Source organism: Phalaenopsis equestris, unplaced genomic scaffold (genome assembly GCF_001263595.1).
Source record: "Phalaenopsis equestris unplaced genomic scaffold, ASM126359v1 Scaffold000024, whole genome shotgun sequence".
NCBI lineage: Eukaryota > Viridiplantae > Streptophyta > Magnoliopsida > Asparagales > Orchidaceae > Phalaenopsis > Phalaenopsis equestris.
This window is the reverse complement of record NW_018164466.1, coordinates 709,226-720,193: the sequence shown is the minus strand read 5'-3', so window position 1 is coordinate 720,193 and position 10,968 is coordinate 709,226. Positions and strand designations below refer to the sequence as shown.

Below are 10,968 nucleotides of genomic sequence, written 5' to 3'. Positions count from 1 at the left end.
AAGCATTCCTCCACTTCAACCAACCAACTTGAATTCTACTATTAACATCCCCATCTATATCACCATCGTTTTGGACAACGGACCCAAGATATCTAAATCGTTCACACCTTTTAATAATTTGATCACCCAAAGTCACACTTCTGTCACTAGAGCTATTGCTACTAAAATTACATTCCATGTATTCAGTTTTAGTTCTACTTAAACGAAGGCCTTTAGACTCCAATGTAGACCTTCATAATTCAAGTTTTTCCTGGGCTTTTTCTCTCGTTTCATCCACGAGAATAATATCATCAGCAAAAAGCATACAACAAGGTACATCCTCTTGTAGATGTTCAGTAAGACCATCCATAACTAAAGCAAAAAGATATGGGCTTAAAGTCGATCCCTGATGTAAATCAACAGAAATAGGAAAATATTTTGTGCATCACTGGGATAGTAGCAAATATTTTATTTCTGGTGTGGCTTAAAAGAACAACATAGTTTTTCCAAATGGAAAATAATAGAAGGAAATCAGAAAAGTGCCCAATTTACTACTTTCACCAATTTTACATTTTATTTTATTCTTCACCATATGCCTTGATCTGCTCCTTCCATCGAGCAATGAATTGGCTAACCCCTTTAGTCCTCTTCACTTGAGCTTTATTGACCGACAGAAAAAAATTAAAAAGATAAAATCTATTATGATTCCATCAAGTATACCGGGCTTTTGAGTTGGCTTGCTCTCAAACTACTCATTCTTTGAACTAATCTCATAGGTTGGAAGGCCAAGCACACTAGATTTTATGATCATATTTATATGTGAATGGAAGGGGTGCTGCAAAAAGGAACTGAATGACGGTGCATATTACAATATTTGTTTCTGCATGCATACGTAGGCTATGAATACATGAGCAGACATTGAATTTACTTTCCAATGCTAGAAATTATGGCATAATGATTTCCTATTTCTTATGCTTTAAATCTTATACGGCCTTATACTTATTTTCTTTTGTTTTGTATATATCTGTGTGGTTTCTGACAAATATTGTTTTGAAAGTTCTGTGCTCAGACCTTGTGGGCAATCACAGGCTTTTGCATGAACTTACCTGTACTTTTTCATACAGGCTTTGAAATTAAGTGACGATTTGAATCTTAATGAAATTGAGTGCGTCCAGCTACTTGTTACGACCAATAAGGAGGTATGAAGATGTCTTTTTAATTTTTTTTGCAATTGTAAGCATTATTTACTGATGATTGTTATACATTGTTTATTGAAATTTATATTTACTTATTAGTTTTTTCTCTAGTGGATTCTTTTTGGGCGAGAGCCATTGGAGATATACCGACTTGCAGCAGGCCTATGGTACATGGAAAGAAGGAGTGTTATAACCTCCTTACACGCCCTTTTACGGGTAATTTGCATAAACTATTGCATCTGAATCCATGATTAACTATTGCATATGAATCCATGCTTAAAATGCAAATTTCACCTTTTTTATTCTACTTGATTTTTAATCTTTTTGTCCAATTCTTTTGTACTTTAGGCTGTTGTACTTGATAATGGACTGGAAGCTGATACCTTGGCCGATATTCAGAAATATCTGGAAGAACTTTTTGACTCTGGGCTTAGGCAGAGGCTTATTGCACTCATAAAGGTTGGTATGTTTGTTTCCAATCTTCATTGTCTCGCTTATATGCATGAAACTATGTTCTGAATGAGTGTGATACTCTTGTAACAATAATTTTCCGTCTTATTTCTTTGGTTTTCCATATCCCTTTCAAGACTGAAATTAACAACATTTTTAATTTTTATATTCACATCACGAATAGGAATTAAATCGGGAAGAACCAGCTGGTTTTGGTGGACCTAATTCTGAACGCTATATCATTGACTTCAAAGGTGCAGTTGTTGAGCGGAAAGCAGTTGTTGCTCAAGAAAGAGTTCTTCTTAGTCACTGCCTCGTCCTATCTGTACTTGTCTGGAGAATGAGTAAGCTAATTTATTTGTTTTATTTTTTATTTTTGATTTAAAATTTCAAAGATTATCTATCCAAACAATTGTTGCTTCATAGTTGCTTTTATCAGTTTTAAGGTGAAAAGACATTGGGTTCTGCTTTTTGCCTTTTTGTTTGAGACATTGCTTTGTAAGTTTGGGAAAATGCGACTTGTGAGTCCTATCAAATCCGGTTTTTCTGTAAAACTAGGCTAATATAATATAAAGTGTTACAAATTTACTGATCTATTACTCATTTATGCAATCTTGTAGTAAATTAATGCACATGCAAACATTTGCTGCTCTTTGGGATTTCAGTTGCTTGCTCTATGCCTTGTGGCCGAGTTCGCACTCAGAGCTCGCACTCAGAGCAAGGTCTGGATTAGATGTGCACTGGCTGAGGAATACTTGGTTATGGCTTTGTGTAGTCCATGCTTACATAATGTTTGTTTTGACTATTTGCATTTTTTTACTCCAACTTATTTCTTGCTCTCTCTGAATTTTCCTTACAAAGTTCTGCTTTTTGGTGTATATTTTCCATGATTTGTTTTTTACTTATTTATCAAAGTCTTTTTTTGTCCAGGATCTTTCTTTTTGGTTATTTTACTTTCCATGCCATGTTATAAGTAAGGTCGTGGCTTTAACTTTCTCAAACTTCGTCCCGCAGGAAATTAATATAAGTCCTATTAACTATGAAAGAGGGATGCAATAGTCACTACTTGTCAAGGTCCTTAGGAATTAAGACGTTTTGAAACATTGCAGAGTGTTTAAGTGATATTTTTAATTTTTCTCGGTACATTTTTATTGTTTTCTTCATTTTATATTTATTATCTATGCAATTTATCAATGAATTGTCTTATTGGTTCTTCGTCTGTCTCATGCTCTGGGAAATAGTATATCTTGTTTTTATTTTTTTATCATTTATTTATTTTTGCTCTGATTATGGATTTGTTTGAGGGGGCGGTAAAAGTGGTTGTAATGCTTTTATAGGGAAAGTAACATTTTAAAAGCTATTGTGGATATTAGAAAAATATATATTTTTTTTGTTTTGAAAAATTCAAATAATAGCATTCTTATAGCTTCTATGTCACACTCCATGATGACCATTGCCCACCAGTAGACGGAGGATGCAACAGAGGTGATGATGGAATATATTTCTAACACTTATTTTAACTTCTTAATTACCTGAAGAAAGCAGGTGATAAACTCAAATCACCTGAATGCACTCGATATAACACATTACTATAATTCACATATATCCAATAAAATTGACCATTCAAATCAAGCGAAAACAATACCAAATATTTCATTTAAATATATCTGCATAGTATGTAATACACATTAACATTTTTGCAAATAAGTTTTGTCAGGCATTACTTCAAAATTTTTCTTTCTTAAATTAGATTTATAATTAAATATAATCACAAAATTATAGTGATTTTATTCAATTTCAACCATTTCTTTTCTTTTTTTTTTCATTAAAAAATATTTATATCATTCTAGTGAGCTAAGAGCTCAAAAAGGTAAACAAATCTAATACAAAACCAAAAAACTGAAGTATAATAAATTATATGTGTGTAAATCATAAATGGATATAATCGTAAGACAGGATATATATGATCAATACATTTTCATAATAATGAAAGTCCAATTTTGATTGCATAAACTTTAATAGTAATATTTTGTACAAGAAATAATATCAAAGTTCCAATATACATTTCCTTAGTACATACATACATTAAGTCAATCAATAATTTATTTGCTTATTCTTTAATTTTAATGTATCAATCAATTTTTTTTTGCCGTCTTGTATTTAACATTAGCTTAAAAATTTTTTATATATGATTGTTTAGATATACTGCCATCATAAAGTTGAGGGCTTTGAACCAAATACTATATAATTTGCGGTCTAAATTTAGCCTGGAAGTTACATCATTATGTTCAATAGAGCCTAAGTGAACCCAACATTATTGCCGTTGAACTACTTTCACGACTGTCTTGCCTATTGGGAATCCTTCTGCCTCACCTGCACAGGTATCATAGTCAAAGCATTACCATGACATGCTATTTCTTAAGCTCAGTACATCTGCACCATTGTATGTTTGAATAGACTTGTGAATTGTTTTTAAAACATGCTTAATAACAGTATGTATAATTTTGTAGTTTATTTATACCAAATATTTTTATTTATAAGTATCACGAATTAGCAAAATTTTTATATAATCAAAATATATCTAATTACGAGCTTGCTAGTAAACATGCATTTGACAATTTGAAAAAAATTCATGGCGGTACACAAAATAATCTAATTTACATATAATAACACATGCAAAAGACTGAGAAAACTTTATTTTTGCAAAAGAATTTGCACTTCTTATTTGATGAGTTAACTCTTCGAATTGAATGCCTTTAAACATATTTCTTTTGTAAACAATTTTACAGAGACTTCTCATGAATAATGCACTTTAAACATGTATTTCACAGTTTGAAAAAAATTCATGACGATAGTCTAATTTACATATAATAACACATGCAAAAGACATATATATATATATATATATATATATATAGAAATTGCACATCTTACTGGATGAATTAGCTCTTCGAATCAAATTCCTCAAAATATATTCCTTTTGTAAACAATATTATGGAGCCTTCTTCTTTTACAAGCATAAAGACCTATCACCGATTTGTAATCTAATTGTTAAGAGAATACAAAAATTCTAATTTTAAATAAAAAAAAATCCAATTCCAATTTCTTACATTTGCCATTTTTCTTCCATCCATTCCTCCACTCTACCTTCTCGTCTCCTTATCTTCTTACATTTGCCATTTTTCTTCCATCCATTCCTCGACTCTACCTTCTCGTCTCCTTCTCCTTTTTCTTCTCCTCTTTTTCCTTTTTTCCCCTGATTTCCTTCCTAGGCCGCTCTCTGCTTTCAAACTTCTTGCGTGTTGAAGGAAAAGAAATGGGAATTCTTATTTCCTTGAAGCTTTTGTATTATTTTATAATAAACGTAACAGTTATAAATTATATTTTAATCTCTTATAAATCCACATCATTGCCACCATCCATCAGTATCAACCATTGCATGGAGTTGTAAGTGGATTTGAACTTTAAATTGAAATATATTACAATATAGTATTAGTAAAATAATACATCGATAATTAATATTAATTTTAATACTAATTTAATTTATATTAATTAATATACTTAAATATTTGCAGACGTACATGCATATCAAAATGATCCTAGCAAAATATAGAATTTTACAGAAATTGTTTTAGTCATTTTGTGGGGCAAAAAATGGAGTATAATTTATTTAAATATTTTTGCATTTGTGCCTTGTCAAAATTTAGGTATTACATACTGCACTATATTGAGTTTCTCATCATTGAAATTTCTGATAAGCAGCAAGAGTATGAAGTAGAGCCTCAACCAAATGTGTAAATGGGGTTTGAAAAGCAAATTAGTGAGAAAGTTACCCCAAATTGATCCTAAATGTGCAAATTGTTTATAGAAAGGCTCCCGTTTACATGGAGAAAGTTGAATATAGGTATCTCCATTTCTGTCTATTTGCAGGTCCGAAGGAGGTAAGCAACGTATTTTCTATGCTAAGAGATTGTGCGGCCGAAGTTGATGATAGTGATAACACTATAAAACTTCAGGTTTCACATATTACTTATTTTTTCCTTCTAATTTATATATAGTTGCTGTTTTATAATCCTACACTTGGGAGTCTTACGTTTTCATGCCCCTTATAGGCTTTTTCCCTGAGCTAGCATTTTTATTTTCTTTTCTGTGGACAGTTTTGGTAATCAAATCTCTGTTTGTTTATATTCTCATTTTTATTTACTGCAGATCACAATCAGTTTAATGTTCTCTCTTGTGATTTCTTTTGTATCTGATGCTTTGAGTACGAGTTCTGTGAAAACGTCTCTGCTGTCCCATGATGCCACTTTCAGGCAGGAGTTCCATAAATTAGTAAGGCAAACTGGTATTCTTTTTTTTTTTTTTGGTTTTCTTATCATGCAAACTTTTTTTTTCCTCAAATTCTTATAGTGCTGTTTTCTAGGTAATGACATCGGGCAACAATCCAAATGTTGAAGGATTTGTAGATGTCGTTAGACTTGCATGGATAGTGCTTCTTATATATACCCAGGATCAGGGTGGTGCTAGGGAGACCCCTGTAGGTTTGGATTCAAGAGATTTGGCTCCCATCTATGAGTCCCTAGAAACTGTCTGTTCAAGAAACGTTTTCCAGTTTCTACTTGCCAAAGTTCTCCAAATGCCATCCTACCAGGTTCACATTATGCCATTCATTTATGTTATGGATAATTTTGTTTGTGAAAAATCTTTCTTTCGGTACCTTCTTTTTGTACGTGTTCATTTAGTTTTTATTTAATTTATTTCCAAAGAAGTTCAACTTGTAGCTTTTGTTCTTTTCACTGGATTGTTACACATATAACATGTCAATTGATGATTTTTTATTTCTTTGGGCTTGTGTCATTCGCTGACCAAAGAAGTTCAACTTGTAGCTTTTGTTCTTTTCATTGGATTGTTACACATATAACATGTCAATTGATTATTTTTTATTTCTTTGGGCTTGTGTCATTCGCTGGCACTACCTTTTTTATGGATATATATTTGATTTGCATTCTTTTAAATGTTTTCCATTAGGTTTATTCCTTGAGATTTTTTTTAAAAGAAGGCTTGTTGATTTTAATTTGAAAAGTGGAGGGTTGCATTAGGTAGTCAACAACCAGCATAAAACTTATCAAAAAAATGATGACATGAATCCTTTTGATCATTGTGTAAGTGCTAGAGTGTCCCTTGCAAGCGACATGATGTATAGCCTGAATACAGTAGAAAGTGTGCGAGGGCCGCTACACCGCCACCTGGGTGTAGTGTTAAATAAGCAATGGTTCTGAAAAACTTATATCTTATGTATTCAAGAAGCTAAATGGGTTGGAGAAAATGCTAAGACAATGATAGAAAAACTTATATCTTATGTATTCAAGAAGCTAAATGGGTTGGAGAAAATGCTAAGACAATGATAGAAAAACTTATATCTTATGTATTCAAGAAGCTAAATGGGTTGGAGAAAATGCTAAGACAATGATAGAAAAACTTATATCTTATGTATTCAAGAAGCTAAATGGGTTGGAGAAAATGCTAAGACAATGATAGAAAAACTTATATCTTATGTATTCAAGAAGCTAAATGGGTTGGAGAAAATGCTAAGACAATGATAACTTAGGTTTTAAACTTTGGTATTCTGGTAAGAGTCACACTAGAAATGATGTAAGTGTATAGAAATGATGTTAGTGTATTAAGAGTTTGAAAGATAATGTTGTAAAAATTAATAAAGTTGCAGATATAATTATAACGCTTAAGATTATCACTGTTACTAAGATTTTTGATATTATAAGTGCATATGCTTCTCAAGTATGTTTAGATGTAGAGTTTAAAGATAAATTCTGGAATGACTTAGAAAACTTAATACAAATGATACCTCTTGAAGAAATAATTTTTATTGAAGGAGATTTAAATGGATATGTCGGTAGAGTGGTAGAAGATTTAAAAAATATTCATAGTGGCTACGATTTTGGAGTGACTAATGAAGAAAATAAAATGTATTTTAGATTTTGCTTTAGCGTATAATTTTGTTATTACTAATACTTTATTCAAGAAAAGAGATGAGCCTCTTATTACTTATAAGAATGAATCTAATAAAACACAAATTGATTATTTTCTTATGAGAAGAAGAGATCGTCGAGATTGTAAAGATTGTAAGGACATTTCAAGTGAGGATTTAAGTACCCAACATCGTTTATTGGTTATAAATTTTAAGATGAAGAGTTGTAAAATAAAGAATACTAGGATCCATCATCGTAGAATTAGATGGTGGAACCTAAAAGACAAATAAAACTATTTTTATAAGTAAAATTAAAGATTTCAAATTTGGGATGTTCATTAAGAGTCAAATGCTATGTGAGAGAAATTAGCAAACACTATTAAACAAGTACCAAAATGTACTTGGGGAATTAAAAGAATTTGGGATGTTCATTAAGAGTCAAATGCTATGTGGGATAAATTAGCAAACACTATTAAACAAGTACCAAAAGATGTACGTGGTGAATTAAAAGAAAAAAAATTCTATAAATAAAAATATTTTGCATTAGAATAAAAAATAGTTGGTGGTGGAAGAATAATGTGCAAGAAAAGATAAAATAGAATAAGTTGTGTTATAAAAATTGGTTTAAATGTAAAAGCTTAGAGAACTGAAAAAAATATCAAACGGTCCGCAGAGAGTCTGAAATAACAATATGCGACGCTAAAAATTTTGCTTTTAATGATCTTTATAATATATTAGAATTTTGATAAACTTTTTAATGAAATTTCTGAAAATACGATCGACCTTAGTGATTTTAATATCGTTAGTAATATTAAAACATATAATAAAATGTTTCATTTTTATTGTCGTATTAGTAAAAAAGAAGTTGAGGAGGCTTTAAAGAAAACCAAAGGTGGAAAGTCTGTAGGAGTTGATGATATTCGGAGCTGATGATATTCCAGTTGAAGTGTGGAAATATTTAGGAGATTTGGGAGTTTCTTGGCTTACTAAACTTTTTAATATTATTTTAAGAATTAAAAAAAATGCTTGAGAAGTGGAGAAAGAGTATTTTGGTCCTCATTTTTAAGAATAAATGTGATGTACAAGGTTGTGCAAATTATAGAGGAATTAAGTTGATGTGTCATAATTTAAAATTATGGTAGAGGCAATTGAACATAGGTAAAGACAAATTATAAAAATTTCTCATAATCAATTTAGATTTATGCCGGGCATGTCGGAAGCTATACATTTATTGAGAGGTTTGATGAAGAAGTTCAAAGATAATAAGGAGAATCTGCATTTGATTTTGATTGATTTAGAAAAAGCTTATGATTAGGTTCTAAGTGATATCCTATTGAGAATTATTGAGAAGAAATGTGTTGATATGACTTATATGCAAGTCATTAAAGATATGTAGGTTACAGCTGTTACTTGTTAAAGATATGTATGTTAGAGCTGTTACTTGTGTTCGAACTGAGGGAGAATTGACCAAATATTTTCTTATTTCTTACTGAGGGAGGATTGACCAAATATTTTCTTATTTCTCTTGGATTACAAGGATTACAACAGGGATCGACTTTAAGCCCATATCTTTTTGCTTTAGTTATGAATGGTCTTTCTGGACATTTACAAGAGGATGCACCTTGGTGTTTTGCTATAGTGGGAAAATTCCTTTATGGTCACCCAAAATTTGAGATCATTCTGAAAGATTTTGATACTATGAAGCTATTCAGTAGTTGAAATATTGGCTTACTTGACGATCGACATATACTTAATCAGTTATCACACGATGTGGATTACACTCGTATTTTTTCTCGTAATGTAATCAAGATCGACAACCGTTTTATGAAAATATTATGAAAAAGTGGACTGTCGATGTCGACTTTGATCCAAAAGCGGAGTCCCCCATCATTCTTGTTTGGATAAAGTTTCCGGGGTTAAAACTACACCTGTTCAACTTGGAAATTGTCGGCTTCTTAGCAACCGCTTATGATAAGCTTCTCAAGGTTGATAGTCCTACGCTTGCTGTCACCAGACTCTCGTTGGCTTGTGTGTTAGTTGAGAGAGATATCACCTAACCGGCTCTAAATGAGGTATGAATTGGAACCACTCACAATGAATTTTGACAAAATCTTGAAATAGAACATCACTCTCCGTATTGCTCTCATTGTAGTATGTCTAACCACAGTTCTAATATTTTTTATCGATTGTATCTTCATCTAAGATCGGATATTGCTAAACACCAGCAACCTGTTCAAAAATTTATTCATACTGAATTGGGGGTGGACGTCTTGCCACTTACCATCCCTGCTGAGAAGGTGTGACCCGATCTTCTTTCCAACACTGCATAAACCTCTGCTATTCTGACTGACGCTGTTCCTGGTGAAGAACATAATACCTAAGCCGTTCTACCCTGAATGCTCCTGCTTTTCAACACTCTATTCCAGCTGCTGGTTTGAAGCATGATACTTTGGAGTCCCATGAAACGTCTCCCCATAGTACAAGTACCGATCCAAACGTGTCTATATCACCAATTTTTTTTAAGAAGTCTCACTTACATGCCAAAACACACGAGAGTTCTCCTTTGATCCAATAAAAGATCAGCTGGTATAATAAGTAGTTGCTTCTAATGTTCAACAACCTATATATATCCGACACACTTTAGACTAATCTTCTGATCAGGTGAGTCAGTTTTCGGATAAGGATTGACAGGTCTATTCTAGGAGGAAGAGAAGAATGGAGCCTGACTCGAACTCAGGAACTTATTGAACGATACATTGGTTATTTCTGACAATTACACTCATCTTACCAATTTATTAGCTGACTTCTTTCATAAAATTAAAGGCAGAGGCAGAGCAATAATTGGTCGTTCTATAGTTACCTGATATTACGTGTTTTGATACTTTTGGTTTTGAGCTCTCATGTATTTTTTCTGTATTTTCATTTTTTAGATCCATTTGCATGTGGTGTTTACTATATGGATACGGTGCCATGCTTAGGCCCTCTCATACCATATTTCTGTATCCTTATTCTTTTTAATATAATTAGCTCTTAGGTTTTGTCATATATATATATATATATATATCCGTGTGTATTAATATTAATATTAATGCAAAAGTGTTCGTTTTAATTTTTTATTAATGTAAAAGTTTTGACTCATTTTACCTCCAATCAAAATCAAACAGTTGATCTCTTGAATTTATTTTATAATGAATCAAGATATTGTATTTACTTAGAGTTTGTTTGGGGCAGCTGCAACTTATTTAGATTATCCATTTAAGCTGGTTATCCTGATAAACTGCTGATATGTAGCTGATCCGGATAGACTGTCTGAGTGTTTGATTTTTGCGTTTGGAAAACAACTGATTTTGGATAAAT

The 10,968-nt window shown here is 31.8% G+C and overlaps 1 protein-coding gene across 1 annotated transcript in view; it reads left to right on the top strand.

Moving 5' to 3' along the window:
* The window catches only part of LOC110018519 (nuclear pore complex protein NUP205-like), a 15,748-nt gene that overhangs the window by 1,600 nt on the left and 3,180 nt on the right, over positions 1-10,968 (top strand). Inside the window, exons 3-9 of the mRNA XM_020715855.1 lie at positions 1,104-1,178; positions 1,287-1,391; positions 1,524-1,634; positions 1,810-1,969; positions 5,556-5,641; positions 5,835-5,957; positions 6,049-6,276. Of these exons, the coding sequence (XP_020571514.1) occupies positions 1,104-1,178; positions 1,287-1,391; positions 1,524-1,634; positions 1,810-1,969; positions 5,556-5,641; positions 5,835-5,957; positions 6,049-6,276 (888 nt within the window). The remainder of the gene's footprint in view (positions 1-1,103; positions 1,179-1,286; positions 1,392-1,523; positions 1,635-1,809; positions 1,970-5,555; positions 5,642-5,834; positions 5,958-6,048; positions 6,277-10,968) is intronic.